The 21287-nt window shown below is 38.8% G+C and overlaps 2 protein-coding genes across 5 annotated transcripts in view; one reads left to right on the forward strand and one right to left on the reverse strand.

Annotated features, from left to right (window-relative positions):
* PIGX (phosphatidylinositol glycan anchor biosynthesis class X) overlaps positions 1-13084 on the reverse strand; it is a 35701-nt gene extending 22617 nt beyond the window's left edge. The window contains exons 1-3 of the mRNA XM_045812597.2: positions 12995-13084; positions 12638-12830; positions 9996-10059 (exon numbers count right to left, since the gene is read on the reverse strand). Of these exons, the coding sequence (XP_045668553.2) occupies positions 9996-10059; positions 12638-12830; positions 12995-13084 (347 nt within the window). The remainder of the gene's footprint in view (positions 1-9995; positions 10060-12637; positions 12831-12994) is intronic.
* On the forward strand, positions 12817-17940 carry CEP19 (centrosomal protein 19). Of its 4 annotated transcripts, none has more exons than XM_045812620.2 (3): positions 12817-13372; positions 15797-15996; positions 16585-17940. In XM_045812620.2, exons 2-3 carry the CDS (start codon positions 15867-15869, stop codon positions 16944-16946), a joined length of 492 nt encoding a protein of 163 aa, XP_045668576.1. In that variant the 5' UTR covers positions 12817-13372; positions 15797-15866; the 3' UTR covers positions 16947-17940. The 4 variants fall into 4 exon arrangements, with proteins under 4 accessions (XP_045668576.1, XP_087717666.1, XP_045668575.1 ...); XM_087861540.1 differs by having other exon boundaries at positions 15800-15996; XM_045812619.2 differs by having other exon boundaries at positions 15856-15996.
* Positions 17941-21287: the final 3347 nt, after the last annotated feature.

Genomic DNA, 21287 nt, shown 5'->3' on the forward strand with positions numbered 1-21287 from the left:
CTCAAGTAGGCCCACACCCAGTGTGAGCCCAACATAGGACTTGACCCCACAACCCTGAGAACACGACATGAGCTGAAATCAAGAGTTGGACGTTTAAGCAACTAAGCCACCCAACCCAAGCACCCCATTATAAATGCATCTTAATGAATAGCACTTCTTGCAAACATATGAGATTTTCAACAAAAATGAAACAAACCAGATGTCTGTGAATCTGTTTATTTACTATTGATTTTGTTGTTTAGGTGTTAAAAAGAGGGCTTGTGTTCCCTTTGGACATAATAAAGTCAATGTACTAACTATATGTACATTCAAACTTATTTTAAATTCAATCTTCAACGGTATTGTAAGTAGGGTACTGCACTGTAGTTTCCATATACGTTTACCACTTTTCTGCAACATTACAAGTTGTTTAAAAGTATACAAACCATACAGTTACTAAAACAGCTAATTATTTCCTCTCTCCTCCTTTGAAAGGAAGGGGTTCAGTCACTCCTGTATGGTCAGAACCATCATAAACAACATACCTGTAATCTGTCACATGACTTTTGCAATCTTGCAGCTTTGTTTTTCCAAATTCATTTTATTTTGATCCATTTGGCAAATTGTACTAATTGTTTTAGGTATTTCCACTATGTGTCAGAAATGATTTAATCTATTTAAGTGCTGAACAGCTAGCAGAACTTATAGATTTACAGTAATTCAGAATTAGTAAGGAAAACAGTTCACCAGTGTTTAGTTTTATATTGAGGTGCCCATGTTGGAATAAAATAGTTAATATAAAAAAAAAAAGTAAAAAATTTCTGGAAAATCCCCCAAAACCTTAAAATCAAACAACATATGTCTAAATAACTGATGTGTCAAAGAAGAAATCAAAAAGGAAATTAAAAAATACACTGAACTAAATGAAAGTGAAAACAAATGTCAAAATTTATAGGATACAGCTACAGCCCTGTATAGAAAGAAATTTACAGCCATAAATGCAAAGATACTTACATTAAGGGGAAAAAAATCTAAAATTAACGACCTAAGCTGCCACCTTAAAAAGCTAAGAAGGAAGAAGAAATTAAACTCAAAACAAAAAAGAAAGAAATAATAAAGAACAGAAATCAATGAAATAGAAAGTAGACAAATAATAAACATCAATGAAATGTCTTTTTTCTAAAGATCAGTAACATTGATAAATCTCTAGATTGATCATGAAAGAGAAAAAGCACAGACTATCAATACTAGGAATTAAAGAGTGTGGGGGGGTGTGTGGGTGGCTTGGTTAGTAAAGCGACCGACCCTTAATCTCAGCTCGGGTCTTGATCTCAGGATCATGAGTTCAAGTCCCATGTCAGGCTCCATGCTGGGTGTGGAGCCTACTTAAAAAAATTTTTAGGGGCGCCTGGGTGGCTCAGTCAGGCATCTACCTTCGGTTCAGGTCATGAGCTCAGTGTCCTGGGATCGAGCCTCGCATCTGGCTCCCTGCTCAGCAGGGAGTCTGCTTCTCCCTCTTCCTCTCTCCCCCTGCTCATGTGCTCTGTCTCTTAAGTAAATAAAATCCTTAAAAACAAAAATGTTTTTAAATAAAATAAAAAATTATTTTAGGGGCGCCTGGGTGGCACAGCGGTTAAGCGTCTGCCTTCGGCTCAGGGCGTGATCCCAGCGTTATGGGATCGAGCCCCGCATCAGGCTCTTCCGCTATGAGCCTGCTTCTTCCTCTCCCACTCCCCCTGCTTGTGTCCCCTCTCTCGCTGGCTGTCTCTATCTCTGTCGAATAAATAAATAAAATCTTTAAAAAAAATTATTTTAAAAAAAGGAATAAAAGAGGGAACATTATTATACAACCTCTACCCATGAAGAGAACAATAAGGGAATATTTGAGTAATTTTATTCCAATGAATTAAATAACTTAAATAAAACAGCTAAATTCCTGGAAAGAATAAAATGACAAAACTGACAAAAGAAAAAATAGCGTATCGGGGGGTGCCTGGGTGGCTCAGTTGTTAAGAGTCTGCCTTCGGCTCAGGGCGTGATCCTGGAGTTCTGGGATCGAGCCCCACGTCAGGCTCCTCCACTGGGAGCCTGCTTCTTCCTCTCCCACTACCCCTGCTTGTGTTCCCTCTCTCGCTGGCTGTCTCTCTCTCTGTCGAATGAATAAATAAAATCTTTAAAAAAAAAAAAAAGAAAAAGAAAAAATAGAGTATCTGAATAGCTCTGTATCTTGAATTTGTAATTTAAAAAAATTTAAAGCCTTCCATATAGAAAACCTCAGGCCTAGAGGACTTTATTGTTGATTTCTATTGAATATTAAAAAAATAATATCAGGGGCGCCTGGGTGGCACAGCGGTTAAGCGCCTGCCTTCGGCTCAGGGCGTGATCCCGGCGTTCCGGGATCGAGTCCCACATCAGGCTCCTCCGCTATGAGCCTGCTTCTTCCTCTCCCACTCCCCCTGCTTGTGTTCCCTCTCTCGCTGGCTGTCTCTCTCTCTGTCAAATAAATAAATAAAAAATCTTTAAAAAAAAATAATAATAATATCAATGCTACACAATCAGAAAACAGAGAAGAAGGAAATATTTCCCAATTTTTTTTTACAAGGCCAGAATTGGCCTGACACCAAAACCCAAATGAGGCATCACAACAAAAAAGTACAAACCAAGATCCCTCATGAACAGAGAAGTAAAAGTCCTTAACAAGATACCAGCAAATCAAATCCAGTAATATTTCAAAAAAATAATGCATCATGACCAAGTGGTAGGTTTACTGGAATTATCAACATATGTACTGTACCATATTGACAAAATAAAGTAGAAAAATCATGATTCTCTTATAGTAGATGCAGAAAAAGCTTCTGACAAAGCTTAATACTAATCAGGAAAAAAACTTTAAACTCAAAGCAAAAAGGAAAGAAATTATAATAAAGAGTAGAAATCAATGAAATAGAAAGTAAACAAATAAAGAAACATCAATGAAATGTTTTCTTTCCAAAGATCAGTAACACTGATGAATCTCTAGATTGATCATGAAAGAGAGAAACATAGGAAACTAGGGACGTAAGAGAACATCCTCAACTGATAAAAGCCATCTACAAAAATACCTAACAAATATGGTGCTTAATGGTAAAAAACTAGATACCTTCCCTTTAAGATGAGAAACAAGGATGAATGGAAAGGGAAGGATGTCTGCTCTTACCACTTTTATTCAACATTGTGTTAGAAAAAAAAGTAATTAAAAAGTAAAAAAAAATTAATACAACAACATCATATTAGAGAGTCTAGCCAGTTCAAAAAGGCAAGGATATAAAAATCATACAGACCATGATCATCTATGTAGAATATCCTAAGGAATCCATGAAAAAGCTACAGGCATTGATAAGTGACTTCAGCAAGAAATTAGGGTACAATGTCAACCTACAAAAATCAACTGCATTTTATTACCAGCAACAACTAAGCAGAAATAAAAATTTTAAAATAATACTTTTTACATTTAAAAAAAACCCATGAAACACCTAGGGGTAAATTTTTTTTAAAGATTTACTTATTTATTTTAGAGAGAGAGAACACAAGTGGAAGGAGCAGAGGGAGAGGGAGAGAACTTCAAGCAAGAATCTCTACTGAGTGTGGAGCCCAATTTGATGCCTGTGCTTAGCGTCCTGAGATCATGACCTGAGCCGAAACCAAGAGCCAGATGCTTAACCAACTGAGCCACCCAGGTGCCTGGGGCTTTTTGTTTGTTTGTTTTTAAAGATTTTATTTATTTACTTATTTATTTATTTATTTATTTATTTATTTATTTATTTGAGAGGGAGAGAGCCCACGCACATGCGTGCACGTTTGTGAGTGGCACTACAGGCAGAGACAGAGAATCTCAAGCAGACTCCGTGCTCAGTAGGGGCCCAATGGTGGGGGGCAGTGGTGGCTTGTTCTCATGACCCACGAGATCATGACCTGAGCCAAAACCAAGTGTCAGATGCTTAATCAACTAAGCCACCCAGGCACCCAACTTAGGGGTAAATTTAATAAAAGATGCATAAGACTTATATATTAAAAGTTATAATATTGTTAAAGACAAGCTGATAAAACCTATATAAATAAAGATGCCATACGCATGCACTGGAATACTCATTAACAGCAACATATCACTCCTCTACAAGTTGATCAAGAATTTCAACAGAATCGCAAACTTTCATGAAGTTTTGAAAAAATCTACAAATTGATTCCAAAAGTTATACAGAGCTGCAAAGGATCCAGAATAACCAAAACAACTTTGAAAAAAAAGTTGAAGCACTCAGAGGTTTTGAAGCCATAATTTAAAGCTAGTTATCAAGGTAGTGCATTACTGGCATATGGATGGACATTCAGATCAGGGGTTGGCAAACTTTTTCTGTAAAGGTCCTAACAGTAAATATTTTAGGCTTTGTGAGCCTTACAAGGTTTCTGTTACGTATTTTTCTTCACCTTTAAAAAAAAAAAGACCTTCGAAAATGTAAAAACCATTTTTATTTTTAGCTCAAGGGTAGTATAAAATAGGCCATGTGCAGGCTTTGGCCTTGGGCCACTTTGCCAAATGTTTATGCATAATAGAGTGCACAAATAGATCCTCACATACAAGGTAATTAATTTTCAATAAATGTATCAAGGTAATTTGATGAGGAAAGAATAATCCTTTCACCAAATGATGTTGGATCAACTGCATATCCGTAAGGAAAAAAATTAACCTCAACCCTTACTTAATAGTACACACAAAAATTAATTCAAAATGGATCACACCCCATATGACACTTCTTTTTATTTTTTATTTTTTATGTTGGCTCCACTCACAACCCTGAGATCAAGACCTGAGCTGGGATCAAGCGTCAGATCCTTAACTGACTGAGCCACCCAGGACTCCCCCATATGACACTTCTTTTTTTTTTTTTTTTTTTTTTAAGATTTTATTTATTTATTTGACAGAGATAGAGACAGCCAGCGAGAGAGGGAACACAACCAGGGGGAGTGGGAGAGGAAGAAGCAGGCTCATAGCAGAGGAGCCTGATGTGGGGCTCGATCCCATAACGCTGGGATCACGCCCTGAGCCGAAGGCAGGCGCTTAACCGCTGTGCCACCCAGGCGCCCCCCCATATGACACTTCTAAAAGAAAATTTTAATGATATCGAAATAGACATGGATTTTTTACACAGGACACAAAAACCACGAACTATAAAAGAAAAAAACTGAAAAATTCAAAATTAGAGTTCTTACAACCCAATAATAAGATGACAAACCACTAAGTTTAAAAATGGACAAGATTAAACAAACAAACAAACAAAAAAAGAACTAATAAAATAAAACGAAAAAAAAAAAGGACAAGATTTGGGGCACCTGAGGGCTCATTCAGTTGGGCATCTGCCTTCAGCTCAGGTCATGATCCCAGGGTCCTGGGATTAAGCCCCACGTCAGGCTCCCTGCTCAGCATGGAGCCTGCTTCTCCTTCTCCCTCTGCCTGCCACTCCCTCTGCTTGTGCTCTCTCCCTGTGTCAAATAAAATCTTTTTTTTAAAAAGACAAAAATAAATAAATTAAATAAAAATGGGCAAGATTTAAGCAGACTCTTCACAAAGGAAGATACACCAGTGGCCAAAAAGCACATGAAAAAATGCTTAACACCATTAGTCATCATTAAAACCACAGTGAATTACCACCACACACCCACCAGAATCTCTAAAATTAAAAAGACTGACAATACCAAGTGTTGGCAACAATGTGGCACGGACAGAACTCTCATACACAGCTCACAGGAATGTAAAACAGTATAATCACTTTGGAAAACATTTTGGCAGTTTCTAAGTTCAACATATACCTACCATATACCCAGCAACCCAAGAGAAATGAAAACATATTCACACAAAGTCTTGTATACAGATGTTCATTATAGCTTTATTTATCATGGCCCAAAATTAGAAATGACCCCAATGCCATAAAAATGTGAATGGATAAACAAATGTTAGTACTCAGAAACAAAAAGGAACAAATTACTGCCATGCAGAACATGAATAAATCTCACTGATATAATGCTGAGTGAAAGAACCCAGATATCAAAAAGATATACTGTATGGTTTCATTTACATAAAATTCTAGAAAATCTATATAATGCAAGAAAATAGATCAGTGGTTGGCTGAGCCTGGGTATGGGTGAGGGAGAATAATTCCAAGCAGCAGCACATGGGTGTTTTTAGAGATGATGAAAATACTCTATATTTTGATCGGGGTGGTGGTTACATGGGTATACAGAATTGCCAAAACTCAGTGAAGTTGATTAAAAAAATCATTATGAGGGACGCCTGGGTGGAAGAGTGGGTTAAACGACTGACTCCTGGTTTCGGCCCAGGTCATGATCTCGGGGTCATCAGGCCCCATGCTCAGCACAGAGTCTGCTTGAGATGCTCTCTCTCCCTCTCCCTTGCCCCTCCCCCCAAAATAAATAAATAAATCTTTAAAAAATCATGAAAAATCATACTATGAAATAGTACTATAATAATTCCTCTTTTACCTGTAATAAAACAAAGCACCAGGGTTAAAACATCCATGTTACTGTCTTTATAGAAAAATTGTTACTCTAACTCAAAAAGTATGGGGAAATGCTTTGAGCCTTCATATAAATGTATGATATTAGGTTTTGGTTCTCAGATATTCAATAAATTTTTATGGACTCATTGCTCCAAGAACACAGCAGCAATTTCAGGAAATGAATATCAAGAACAGCTATACAGAGAAAGAGTTGTTTTGGATTTTTTTTTTTTTTTTTTGCTTACATTCTTCCAAGTAGCTTATATTCTTCCAAGAGGTAATTTTACATATAGCATTTTATTTTCCTAATAATTTGTATTCATTGAAAGAATTTTGAATAATATTTGTGGTATTGTTATATTCTATTTTCATCCAAAAATATCATTTCTAATGATGTAAAAGCTAAGGGTAGAATATGCAAATCAATTAAATCCAAAAGGATTTGAGGAAACAAAAATACTCTCGAAAGAAAGAAAGAAAGAAAGAAAGAAAGAAAGAAAGAAAAGAAAAGAAAAGAAAAGAAAAGAAAAGAAAAGAAAAGAAAAGAAAAGAAAAGAAAAAGAAAAAGAAAACTGAAGCACTGAGAAACTAACTTATCTAAGAGCCAGGATTCAAACCCCAATTATTTTACTCTAATGCCCACATTCTTAGCCGCTATTCACTCTGCCTCTGTAAAAGTAGAGTATACCTATAATCTCTTTTATTTCAGATAATGTATATGTATTTATGAACATGTACTATTTTATAATTAGAAAAAATATATATACTTAGAACCAGAGACTATTCAGGACCTCCCTCCAAGATGACATTCAATCAATTAATCAGAACATGTTGGATAACTTTGTTAATCTTTATGAAGTCATTCAACTGTTTTATCTTTCAGTTCACGTTCTTTATCTTGTTCACAAATAGAACTTGTAAAACTTCATCAAAGTCTTGCAGAAAATCCCATATACTATATCTACAGCATTTCTTTAATCTACGTATCTAGTGGGTCTGCATGAAGGACATAGGTTTGTCGCAAATTCATGCTAGTTCCCAGAGACTACCACTTCCTCTTTTGTGTCCACAAACCATCCTTTTAACAACCTGGGCTTGAATTTTGCCCAGAAGCTACATCAACTCACTCCCAGATTATCCAAAGATCACAAACAGAAGTTCGGCAATCATTTAAGCAAATTCTTCTACTGCACTGAACTTTAGATCATCACAGAAAGGAGACCCTAAACTCATTCGTAATAGTAAGGTCCTTTTATAAAATTCCCTTACGTACTCTGCATTTCAATTTCCTCCTACCAGTATTTGCTTGGCCCTCTCCAGAGGGGAAGTAATTTTTCTTGACCAAGAAGACAGAAATAAGAGAAGCTAACAAATTCTCCTTTCTATCATCTGTTAATGTTTCCTCCTCTACCCTAGCAGCAAGACTATACCTGCTCTAAACATAACTGGAAAACCTTTTTACAAAATGATTACTGGCATTTTCTGAAGGTCTCAAATAACTCTGAGATTTCTAGTTTCTGAATCTATTCTTATAGTTCTGTCACTCTTCATCCTCAGTTTTATGTCCCGATTTTTACCTTCAGTACTTCTAATGGGACAGCTACTTTTGCTGTCACAATAGCCTCCTCAAGCAACTCTTTCTTCCTCACTGGAGTCATTTATAATTGCACCAGCAATTTTGCATTATTTAGTATTTCCCATTTCTCTCGAGAATACATACCAATTTTTCTAATAACAGAAGCTATAACCTTGGCATGGGCACCTGGGTGATACAGTCGGCTGGGCAATCGACTCAGATTTCGGCTCAGGTCATGATCTCAGGGTCCTGGGATGATGCTCAACCAGGAGTCTGCTTGTGATTCTCTCTCCCTCTCCCCGCACTTGTACACATGCTCTCTCTCAAATAAACACATCTTTAAAAAAAGAAGCTATAACCTTGGCATAACTACCCTGACATTGCTTAAAATTTGTCTAAAACTTGGTCAAAAACTCCTTTTAGAAGTGACTTCCCTCCCAAAATCAGTTTTATTATAGTCACATCTCCTCTTTCACTGAAACTGTATTGCCCAATTTGATCACCTATTCATCATTTGTAATAAGAGCTAACATTTCCTGGCTATGTACTTGTGACAGCACTACATTAAAAGACTTCAAATATATTCTCAGATTTAATCCTCGCAAACCTAATGAGGAAATACTATCATTATCTAATTTTACCATAAGGTGGCAAAGACTTAAGTATGCTTGACTAAGGCCACACAGTCATTAAATAACAGAGCTACACTCTGAGCCCAAATCTGTCTGAGTTAAAAAACAAAACAAAACAAAACTTCAAGTTTTTTCTACTATACCTCCCGGCCATTCACATGTAGGCTAACTTTGAAGACAGTGGAGAGTGAGATGTCTCAGTTTAAGGTGACTTATAAAATGCAGCAATTTAAAAAAAATAAACGTATCAGATTTATAAATCAAATATCAGAATCATTTCAAATTAATTACCTTGAACGGCTTTAAAGTTTGGGAAGTTTTCTTACAGAACAGTTTCTACAACTTTTTACTAGTCTTTTAAGTATCTTCAACACTGGCAAAAATTCATTTTTGAGAATTTTTTTTAAATGGGCAGCAAAGCAAGGTTTACTGAGCAATAGTAAAGTTTATTGAATGAGAGGGTACAAAGCTCCCAGAGAGGAAGGGGACCTGAGAGGGTTGCCCGAGAATAATTTCTATTTTGGAAACAACTTGGTCATTTGGAACCAAGTCTTATGAATCAGAAACAGTGATTTAGGGTGATATATCTTAGTACATGAGGGCATGGCTTTGGAGTATGACAGTCATAAATTTGAGTTAGAGCCCTACTACCTTAACTTCTAAATTATTTAAATTCTTTGAACCCTACTTCTCTCATCTGAAAAGCAAAAAAGGGAATGACTTCTTGGCCTTCTGGCTAAGATCAAGGGAAAAGCAAGAAAGGTTTCATCTTTCTCACACCCACTGTGAAGATTAAGTGAATCTGGCTATATGTATGTTATATATATAAAGAATACACATGTATGGTAAATAATAAACATTCGTTTTCTCTTCTCTACTGCTATTTTATTTATTTATTTTTAATTATTTATTTGACAGAGAGAGCATGTAAGAGCGCTGCAAGCAGGAAGTGTGGCAGGCAGAGGGAGGAGCAGACTCACGGCTGAGTAGGCAGCCCAACACAGGACACAATCCCAGGACCCTGAGATCATGACCTGAGCCAAAGGCAGAAGCTTAACCTACTTAACCTGAGCCATCCAGGCACCCCTCTACTGTTATTTTAATCATTATTTCAAACTGTGAACCACATGTGATAATACTGTCACTTATAACACTTGTAAGAAAGCAAGAGATTTTCAGTTTATCCATTTTCCAGCTATTTTTTGTTCTAATTATATGAAACAGTATTTTGACATAAGTAAAAGTCAGTGGGCAACTTACCTGTGGAAACCATCTTTCAAAACTTCTTGCCTCAAAATAATTTCTGAACAAGTGGCCCTTATGCCTAGAAGAACCAGAAGATTTTTTAAAATAAAATAAGCACTCAATGAAAGAATATTTAAATAATTAGAAAATAATTGTTTGAATAGGCTTTACTTGCCTGGAAAATCTAACCAACCTATAAACAAAACAAAAGCTTTTAAAACAAACAATTTGAGCTATCTAAAAAGCTACTAATACAGCATAGGCATTAAGAACACTGACCTTGGAATAAAATTGCCTAATTTCAAATCCCAGTTTGTCCCTTAAATCTACATGACTTTGGACAAGATAGTTTATCTATTTGTCATCAGAATTTAATACACGTAGAAGCATTTAGAACAGGGCTTACCACATAGTAAGAGCTCTACGTAAGTGTTTGTCATTAATACTATTTTATTCAGATGATCCCAGGACACCAAAAGGAACAGAATGGCTAAAAAGCCAGGAAATCTCAGTTTAAATCCTGGTTCACTGAAACTGTGTTTCAGATACAAACTGCCAACTTTTGTATTCTACCATCCATACCTGTAAAACTGAGAAGATGGTACATTTATACCTTGTGGAGATGTTGGGAGGGTTTAAAATAGAGAAACAAAAACTTAAGGCTTTTGAAAGATTCAAAGGGTTCCTTTATAAATTTAGAATAACCCAAAATCTCACTGTACTGACACCATCCAGAATTCAGATGTTAAAACTATTACTCGATGTCAGCATCATAAAACGAAAAATTCAGGGGCACCTGGGTGGCCTGGTCAGTTAAACGTCTGACCCTTGATTTCGGCTCAGGTCATGATCTCAGGGTTGTGACATTAGCCCTGAGACAGGCTCCGCACTGGGTGGTGGAGCCTGCTAAGATTTTCTCTCTAAATAAATAAATAAATAAATAATTCAGTTACTAATGACCATCAACTTTGCCAGGTAACTTGCTATGAAACTTTACCCCATTTTCAAAAGCTGGAAGTACATGGAAAGAACATTAAAACAAACACAAAGAAAACCATATACTATTGTGTATTGCCAAGTCTATTACATTTATTCCTGAAAAGACGCATAAAAAATGATATGAAAATGAAAACATTGAAATATACAAGGGAAGGAAAACAGTATGGAAAAATAATATTTATTAAATGATATCCATATGATAAATCCTCTACTTGGGGCTTTCACATGTTTTAACTTTCACAAAACAGGCAGGCAAAATTACTGCCATTTGCACACAGGAGGAAACTCTGATTAATAAACAGTTCTAACTCGCTCTAGGCCATACCACTAAGTAAGTTACTGATTAAAAGCAAGATTTACCAGAGTTTTAAAGCCTAAGATATTTCCACTTTCCTAGCTATTTAAAAAAAAAATCCTTATTTGCTTCCGAGAAGCATATATAATCATTTCCAAAAAATAACTTTGGGTATCTTTTTTACAAATCCAGGTGTTTCATTATGTTTAATTTCAATAGGGGTGGAGAGTAAGGATTTATATCTAGCTATAAGTTAAATTAGAAAAAAAAGTTCAGATTAATAGGCTTAAATTCTATTGGGATATACATTAGAGAATAGTAAATCACATTCATTTTGGGATGGTAGAAAGGTTAATTTACAAACAGTACAGCAAATTTTTAAAGCAAAAATACCATTTTCAAAATGAATTTGTTGCATCTGAATTGACCTTCAAGATTTTTCCTCTTAAATATTACTTTATTTGATTACAGTGGCCTGAACTGGCTCTGGAAATTGATCTCTTTTTAATCATAAAATACCAGGGCTGGAAGAGTCTTTAGAGATCACCAAGTCCAGTTGTTTAAAAATTCATTTTGGCTTCATAATACTTCAAATAAATTTGGAAACTTAATATGCGAAGACACAAAAGCAGTGATTGACACCATAGTCCAATATCCTCACTTTACAGACGGAGAAACTTAACAAATTTGTACTGACTTTTCCTTATTGTAAATACTACTGCACTTGCCCACTACTCTGCAAGCTCCACGAGGGTTGGGGCCGTATTTAGCTCAACTCTGAATCCACAGCACCTAGCACAGCACTGCGGGCCCACTAACTCGGGCCCAGAGAAATTAATCAACTCGCCTGCCCAGCCGGTAGTCATAAGAAAAGCCCCAGCCCAATCCAGTCTATTACAAAAAAAGTTTGTAAAACAAAACTAGTTGTCCTCCCCTTCCCACGCCCTCACCCCGTCAGTCTCTCTTTTCTGGACTGGGATTCTCACACCCCACAGGGCACTGAGGCCTTGCTGGTCCCTCGGGGGTCCCAAGCTTCATGCATTCCAAGACACTTGGCGGCTAAACTTCCTTCACGATATTTTAGTAATAGTACGGCCAGTACAACCTCTGAACGACAAAGCCAGACTCTCCAGAGACCCAAGAGAAGCCTCTGAGCAGTGGCTGGAGGGTGGGAAGGGTGGGAAGCACATGGCCTCTGTTTTTAACCTCCTCCAGGTCACCCAGCAGGTTCTCGGTCCGCGCGCCGAGGTCCCGAGAAGTACCCTACCTTTGCAAACCCGGGAGGACCTAGAGTCGCGACTGCCCCCCACCCGCCGGCCCCCCAGCCCCGCCCCCACTCTCGCAGCCCCGCCCCTCCCTTTACCAGCGTCGGTGAGGGCGGCAGTGAAGGCTGCAGCTGGTGTGCTCTTGAGCCCAGCCGCCTCCCAGAGGAGCAGCCAGGCCACAGCCCAGACGCCCACAGCCCTGGCAGCCAGGACGCTGGAGAACGCGCTCCCCAAAGGAGCGCGCGGGGACGAAAAGCGGACTGAGGAGCCTGCGCACGCCTTATGCCGCTCCTAAAGCGTGCTGCCACGGAGTTAGTGACCGGGACGGAAGACAGTGACGCGCGCCTGCGGTCCTGCCATTTCCCGGCTTCCCGCAGCTCTGCCCCCCCTCGAAAGCTCCGGCGTTGCGGGAGGGGGAAACCCTAGCCACCTCCTTCGCTCTCTCGCCGCCCCGCCCCTCGCGGTCGGGTCGGGGGGCGGAGCGAGGAGCGGCGCACGCGCCGTGACGTACGCCAGGGCTGTTGCTGTGGGAACGACTCCCGCATCCAGACCCCTACCCCGAGGCAGTCGTGCGAGAGGTATCCCGGAGCTCTCAGTCTCCACCTCCACTTCCAGGTACTTGCGGATTCTGCCTTCCTGCGGGGGAATTCACCCAACAGTCACGTCTGAGGGGCTGTGGCTATCGCCTCTTCCTGCAGCGCCAGACTCCGCCCGGCCTCAAAGTCGAATGAAGTGCTCCTTTGTGCACTGCATGCAGTTGGGTGGAAACAACCCCCTCGCGGCGGTTTTAAGACCTTGCCCTGCAGAAGATCACTTTCTGTATTTCTCTAAGGGTAAGAAAAGTCAGCCTTGCAGTAGTGGGGACGTGAATTAGGGAGAGGATCGTCTCTCTGTTGGCAAAATCCGTACACTTTTAGGTGCTGGGGGGATATTTAGCAAGATTTTGGCAGTCACTGATTCCTGGGGAGAAAAGTATTAATGCCTAGAAAGAAGAGTTAGGTAAATGTGTCGTCTGTCTTCATGAATTAAATTGAATCTGTAAGTAGGCCCAGATGCAGACTGGAGCTAGGACAGGTGTCTGCAAGAGGAAAGATGTCAGAATGTACTATCGAAAACTGAAAATAGCAGTATACACATGATAATAAGAAATATGGATTACGCTTTGGAAGAAACACTTAAAAGAATGGAAACTGGTTGCCTATGAAGAGAGGAAGGGCAGAGGACAACAGTTTTTTGTTATAATCCTGAGAATTATTTTACATTTTAAAACAGAATATAAGCATTACTTTAGTACAAATAAAAGTTAAATTTTAAAAAGAAAACACTCTGTAGTCAGAAAAACGACATCGTTATCAATTCCATACATCAGTCATGAGTACAGTCATTAGTGTGTGCGGAATTTATATTGTGCTCAGTAGGATCTCCTAGAAAGCTTACTAACAGACCAGATTTTAATGACATAAACTGGGAGTAGTATTTGAAGAAGGGGGTGGGGTGGGATTGTGTGCATCAGATCAGAGCACAGTAATTTGAAAAGGCAGTTCTTTATGATTAATTTATTACGGGTAAAAATTCTGACATCCAGCGATAAGGACTGAATAGTATAGATAATGGTTTATCCATAGGACAAAACACTTGACAGTCATAGAAATGTGCGTTTTAGTAAAGCATCTAAGGACAAAATCACATAAGTTGTTAAATTTACAAGGCAGGAAATAGATGTATAATATAAAAAATACTATACTTAAAAAACTATATGTGTACAAAAAAAAGAAAGAATCAAGGGTAGTCATTTTATATATGTTTCCTCCTCCTCCTCCCCCACCCTACCCCCAGTCTTCTCCAAAGTACTACGTTCCTGTGGTGATTCTCTAGCAGAGTCAACTTTATGAAGGTATCATCACCCTATGCTGCTTTACCTCTAGGTTCCTTGACATTTGCAAATCTTCCTCAAAGTATCATAGTCCTGGGGGCGCCTGGGTGGCACAGTCGTTAAGCGTCTGCCTTCGGCTCAGGGCGTGATCCCAGCGTTCTGGGATCGAGCCCCACATCAGGCTTCTCCGCTAGGAGCCTGCTTCTTCCTCTCCCACTCCCCCTGCTTGTGTTCCCTCTCTCGCTGGCTGTCTCTATCTCTGTCAAATAAATAAATAAAATCTTAAAAAAAAAAAAAAGTATCATAGTCCTATCTAAAGCGGTCCCTGTAATTAAGTGTATTTTGGCATTGGGCACCAGGAAGAGGGAATAGAAAGTATTAACTGCAAAATAGCTGTGTTTCTTGTAACTGAGGAAACATAGTGAGACAAATAAATTGAAATAAAAACCATGTAAACTGTATTGCCTTGTATATGTGGAGGTTGAATCTGTACCGGGTCTACATTTTTTATCAGATGTCTATAGACTATAAACACTTAAATGATATACAGAGGCTATGTCTCATGTTGGTACATTAAATTCAAATTTTTTTAAAGATTATATTTATTTATTAGAGAGAGCGCACGTGCGTGTGTGAGTGAGGGGAGGGGCAGAGGGAGAGGGAGAGAAGCAGACTCCCTGCTGAGTTAGAGCCCAACGTGGGGCTCAATCTCATGACCCTGAGATCATGACCTGAGCCAAAACCAAGAGTCAGCCCCTCAACTGACTGAGCCAACCAGACGCCCCTGGTACATTAAATTAAACAAGAATGTATGGTGTTTTGCTGGGATATTCTGATGAATAATGGATATGTTTCCTGCCATCATGTAGCCTATAGAATAGAAGGCAAGATAAATGATTCAGTAAGTAATCACAAAAAACTTAATGAGTAAAATGATTGGGAAAATACAGAAGAGACAGACCTGGTCTGGTGAACCTCTCAGGACATAATGTTTAAGGTTAAAAAAATCATAGTATCTTGCCATAGAGGGTGCTCGTACATACTTGTTTAATTGATAAATTAAAAAGATCCTGTAAGTTGATTCTTGGGCTGACTTAGGGGTTCATATACAGTCTTTGGTTAAGAGTGCAGTACACTAAGAGGTCTAGACTGAACTGCATTTCCAGGTTCATGTGCGAACAAACCTACACGCCTCAAAGAACCAGGGATCCAGCAACTAAGGATAACCTCAGGGCCAAACTGAACTTTCAGGGTAGCTCTCAAAGTATTGAAATCGACAGCCTGAGCATGCATCTTTAGGACTGGGCCAGAGCCAGATCTGCTGGGGAGGAGGGGTACTGGGGAGTGTGATTTATCTAACACTTAACATTTTTCCCTCCTTTAGCAGGAAGTCATTATGTGACTAACACATTTTCATCAGATTTCCTCTGATTTACCCTGAAGTGTATGTGAGAATGATGTGCACTGCCAAGAAATGTGGAATTAGGTTCCAGCCTCCAGCGATTATCTTAATCTATGAGAATGAAATGAAGGGGAAAAGTCGCCAACGCATCATGCCAGTCCGAAACTTTTCAAAGTTTTCAGGTACCTCATGTTTTATCTTGCCTCCTATCTTAAATATCCTCTAAATCATTTAATAACAATGACTTCAGTCTCGTAATGGAGCGACATGGCCTTCAGAGTTAGACAGTCCTAGGTTCAAATCATGACTATCAGGTAGAATATTGTCAGCGAGCTTCAGTTTCCCGATCTGTAAATGGAAATTGATAATCCCACCCTTCCAGAATTGTGATATGGGTTAGGTGAGATAGCATTATTCAATAATATTGACTCCCTTCCCTCCCTCTAAATGTGTTTTTTATTTGTAGTCTTGATATTTTCTTGGTACCAGTACTAATATCTAAAACTGTAATGCTACCTTTTCATCTTAGACGTTTACTCCAATTGCAAGTGTTTAGCATCTCCTCAAAGTGATTTTAAGTTAAGGAAATAAAAAGTGCATCCATCCTCCCCCCACCACACTCATAGCTTGATATAAAGGAATAATAGTTCTGCAAAATAATTCATTCTGAAAAAGCCACTTAGCTACTTGGCTCTCACAGCAGATAACGCTTTCAGTAGTTTGCGGTATAGCTGTTGTATATGGTATATAGTTTTGTTTTTCCCTCCTAGATTGCAGCAGAGCTGCTGAACAATTAAAGAATAATCCACGACACAAGGATTACCTGGAACAAGTGTCCCTGAGGCAGCTAGAGAAGTTATTCAGTTTTTTACGAGGTTACTTGTGGGGGCAGAGTTTGGCAGAAACAATGGAACAAATTCAGCGGGAAACAACACTTGATCCTGAGGAAGACCTGAACAAACTAGATGACAAGGAACTTGCTAAGAGAAAGAGCATCATGGATGAACTTTTTGAGAAAAATCAGAAGAAGAAGGATGATCCGAATTTCGTTTATGACATCGAGGTTGAGTTCCCGCAGGATGAACAGCTGCAGTCCTGTGGCTGGGACACAGAGTCAGCTGACGAGTTCTGATACCAGAAACTCAAAGAATTGATTGGGCTAGTGGAAAATCCGTTTGTACAAAGGATGTATAAACATGGTTCTAGAAAAGTCTGTAAAGAACACTTAATGTACATGTTGGGTCAAGTTTGGATTGACCATGACTTTTCAAAACCAGGACATGTAGAGTATCTACTGTGTAGATGCGTGAGGAATATACGAAAACCAGAATATGGGAATCTGCCTTTAAGGAGCTTACAATCTAATTGGAAGATGACTCAAAAACTTGTGAAAAGTTAATTAACAGAATTAGGCAGCTAAAAGATTAGAGCCAGATGCTTGATAAAAGTTAAAGAGGGTCAGAGCCTAGCTTACCACAGGGTTAGAAGAGTCAGGAAAGACTGTGTCCTTTCATAGAGAGATGGGACTTTGCCTGGCCCTCGAAATGATGGTGTTTGGAAGGAAGTTTATGTAGAACTCCAGATGAGAAAAGCTGGGAGGAAAAAGAGGCCGGAGGTAGGGGGTGGGTAGTGGTAAAGAGATAGGGATTAGAACATTTTATTTGAGGAACAGTAAGCAAACTATAGTTTGGTAAGATGGGAGGGCATGGACGGTTACCAGGGATTGTCCTGTGTGCACTGTCTTCATATGTATTTAAGTCTGGAGTAGGAGAATAGCCCTAGAGAATGCCCTGCGGCTGCGAATGGATATCATCTGATGGACAGCAGGGGCATTCTGCTGCTCCAGGATCAGGAAAACTGTACCAAAGATATTCGGAAACCCCGAAGCTCTTCCCATAAATAAAGAGGTTTGTTTGTAAAATGGGAAATCCAGCCATAATGAATGACTAATAGGCATTGCCAGTGTAGGCCTATTCATGAGTTTGGATCTACAAAGAGACCTTTGTTGAACGAGGTTATATGTGTACAGATACATCTTTCTTATTACTAGAATATTGTTTAATTGGCAGATATTCTGTGTTTTCTGCAAGGAGATTAATACTCATTAAATAAAACTGTAAAAATTATTCACTCTTTCTACCTATCCATCCTTACTCTCTTTACCATTAAAAGCCCCATTAAAGGGACCATTCTTATAGTGGTATCAGCAGGGGCTCAAGATGGTCATGTGTCATGTGTATATTTGCCAAAGGTAGAAAAAAATGTTCAGAATCAGAGATCCTTCTGTATCTACATAGTATTCCACTGTACAGATGTAGATGATCTATTTTAAAAGTTGACCTGAGGCTGTTTATCCTTTCACTGTTACAAATAATGCCACAGCAAATAACCTTGTACATTCTCTGTTTTGTGCATTTATGAAACTATAAGTAATGCCTAGAAGGGAATTGCTGGGTATGTCTATTCTAAATTTTAATAGATATTGCTAAGTTGTCCTTCAAAGAAGTTCGTTCATTCATCCATTCATTCGGTATATGTACTTAATGAACACCTATTACATGCTGAGCCTGTATTATTCTAGAGTCTGGCTATGTAGCCATATACACAACAAAGTCCTTGCCTTTACAAGATTTACAATCTAGTGGGAGAGGAGAGACAAACATAAATACATAGAGTAATGTCACATGATAAGTGCTTAGAATTAAAAACATGGTAAAAAGAAAACAATGGAGCCACTTTTTTTGACAGTGATCAGAGAATGCCTCACTGTAGAGATGGGACATTTGAGTAAAGACCTGAGGGAGGTAAGGAAAAAGCGATGTGCATTTCATGAGTAGTAGAGAAAGGTAGGTGTGTGGGCCCCCAGGGCTGGAGTGTGCTTGGCTTACTTGAGGAAGAACAAGGATACAGATGTGGCTAATATAGATTGAGCAAGAGAATAATGGTAGGAGATGAGGTTGGAGTGTTATTACCAGTGCATAGTACTTCCACGAAGGCTGTACCAACTTAAACTGTCGGCAGTTCATGAGGGTACCTGTTTTCCCCACATGCTCATCAACAGATAGTGTTCTCAAACGTGTTGATCTTTGCCCATTTTATAATTATAATTTAAAAAGGGCATCTCATAGTTTTAATTCATTTCTTTTATTATGGGTGAGATTGAGCATTTTCATACACTTAAGGACAATTTTTTTATGACATAACTTATGTCATTTTTCTATTATAAAAAGTTCTTTATTGGGGCACCTGGGTGGCTCAGTCGGTTAAGTGTCTGCCGTCAGCAGAGGCCATGATCCCAGAGACCTGAGAGCAAGCTCCACAGTAGCCCAGAGTTCCTGCTCAGCAGGGAGTCTGCTTCTCCCTCTCCCTCTGCCTGCCACTCCCCTTGCTTGTACTCTCTCTCTCTCAAATAAATAAATAAAATCTTTTTTTAAAAAAAGTTCTTTATTAAGGAAAATAGTCCTTGGTCTGTGATATGAGTTGCAGGTATTTCCACCTTTGTCATTTGTGTTTTAACTTTGTTTATATTATTTTTTCCAGGCAGATTGTTTTCAAGTCAAATTGATCAGTATTTTTCTCTGTGCTTCTACATTTTTGTCATATTTAGAGAGGCATTCCTCACCCCAAGATTTTTTTTCAATCCCATGATTTTTTTCTACACAGGAATTAATTTTGTTATAAAATACAAGATGTGAATCCTAACTTTACTTTTTCCCAAATGCCCATCGCACTGTCCCAACATTACTATAAACTCTATCTTTCCCCCAATGATCTGAAGTGTGTGCTTTATCATATACAAGTTGCCACATGTATCAAAATAGTTATCTTTTGATTATGTTAATGTCATCAGCAGCATACTTTCCCAGTCTATGTTTTTTGATGTTTATTGAGCACATCTTGTGTTCACTAAATGAAGAGCTACAGTAAGATACAAAATGGGCCATAACTTTTGCTTTTGAGATTTTTTTTTTTTTAAAGATTTTATTTATTTATTTGACAGAGACAGAGACAGCCAGCGAGAGAGGGAACACAAGCAGGGGGAGCAGGAGAGGAAGAAGCAGGCTCATAGCGGAGGAGCCTGATGTGGGACTCGATCCCGTAACGCCAGGATCACGCCCTGAGCCAAAGGCAGGCGCTTAACCGCTGTGCCACCCAGGCGCCCCTGCTTTTGAGATATTAACATAGTTTAGCAAAACAAGAAAACTAGCATATATGAGCTAGAGGTCCTGACTCTAACTGAAGCAGGAGAGGGAGATCATGTGAGCTGAGGAGTTGTGGATTTTTTTTTTCTTACGTATCTTATCCAAAGCAAATTCTGCTGAGCTCTTTCAATTTTTTTCCATTATAAAATGAACACATAGTCAATACCCATTATCTTAAAAATTTAGACAGATACCAGAGTGTAAAAGTAAAATGAGAAAATTCTCTCCTCAACTTCATTCAATTGCAACTCTGCAGAGAATTTGGCTTTCCTAGAGGGCTCTGGATCCCATCTGTTTGCTTTACCAGTATTCTTTCTTTCTCTCACTGCCTCTGTCTCATTTTCAGCTTCATTCCCTTCTGGCTCACTCTCTACAGTCTGTAAACATGCATAAGACCTTGCCATATTAAAACAAGAAAACATCGCTTTGTCTAACCAAGTTATACCTCATCTAGTTATTAGATAAATCTAACCCTTCCCCCACTACTGCACCCTTTAGAGCAGATATGGCTGTAGTCTGATTCTAGAGTAGACTAGACTAGACATGCTCAGCCTATGAAACTCCATACTTAAAGTTCAGTTTGACCCTGGATTATTCTCAGTCTGTTGGATCCCTAAGAATCTCTGGTTCATTGAAGGGTATAGGTTTGTTCACATGTAAGCCTGGAAATACAATTCAGTTTGGACCTCTTAGCGTACTTAATGTACTGTAATCTTCACCAAAGATTGTATATAAATCTCTGGGTCAGCACAAGAATTGAGCTAAAGGGCCTTTTCTATTTATCAATTCAGCAAGTATGTAATCAGGCACCATGTATTTCAAGGTACTGTGACGTCACCTTAAACATGTTCTAAGAGGTTCACCAGATCTGTCTCCATTGCACTTTTGCAACTATTTTACTCAGGTTTTTTTGGTAATTATTTCATCATCTACCTAATATTTTGACAAAAGTAGTAGATGAAAAGGATTTGGCAGCTAGGTGTCTGTTAATATTTAAGAATGAAGATTGAAGGGGCTCCTGGGTGGCTCAGTCGTTAAGCATCTGCCTTCGGCTCAGAGCGTGATCCCAGGGTCCTGAGATCGAGCCCTGCATCAGGCTCCCTGCTCCGCTGGGAGCCTGCTTCTTCCTCTCCCACTCCCCCTGCTTGTGTTCCCTCTCTCGCTGGCTGTCTTCCTCTCTGTCAAAAAAATAAAATCTTAAAAAAAAAAAAAGAATAAAGATTGAAGGGAGTGATTGGATAGAAATTGCAGGATATTATGAAGGAAACATA

The sequence above is a fragment of the Ursus americanus genome, chromosome 4 (genome assembly GCF_024610735.1).
Source record: "Ursus americanus isolate L20-20 chromosome 4, mUrsAme1.1.p, whole genome shotgun sequence".
Classification (NCBI taxonomy): Eukaryota; Metazoa; Chordata; class Mammalia; order Carnivora; family Ursidae; genus Ursus; species Ursus americanus.

Bases quoted from the DNA above. Each gene is read 5' to 3' on its own strand.
- CEP19 (XM_045812619.2), top strand. From the start codon at position 13,267: ATGAAGTGCTCCTTTGTGCACTGCATGCAGTTGGGTGGAAACAACCCC. The intron at 13,373-15,855 runs GTAAGAAAAGTC...TTTACCCTGAAG, and splicing joins CTTTCTGTATTTCTCTAAGG to TGTATGTGAGAATGATGTGC. The intron at 15,997-16,584 runs GTACCTCATGTT...TTTCCCTCCTAG, and splicing joins AAACTTTTCAAAGTTTTCAG to ATTGCAGCAGAGCTGCTGAA.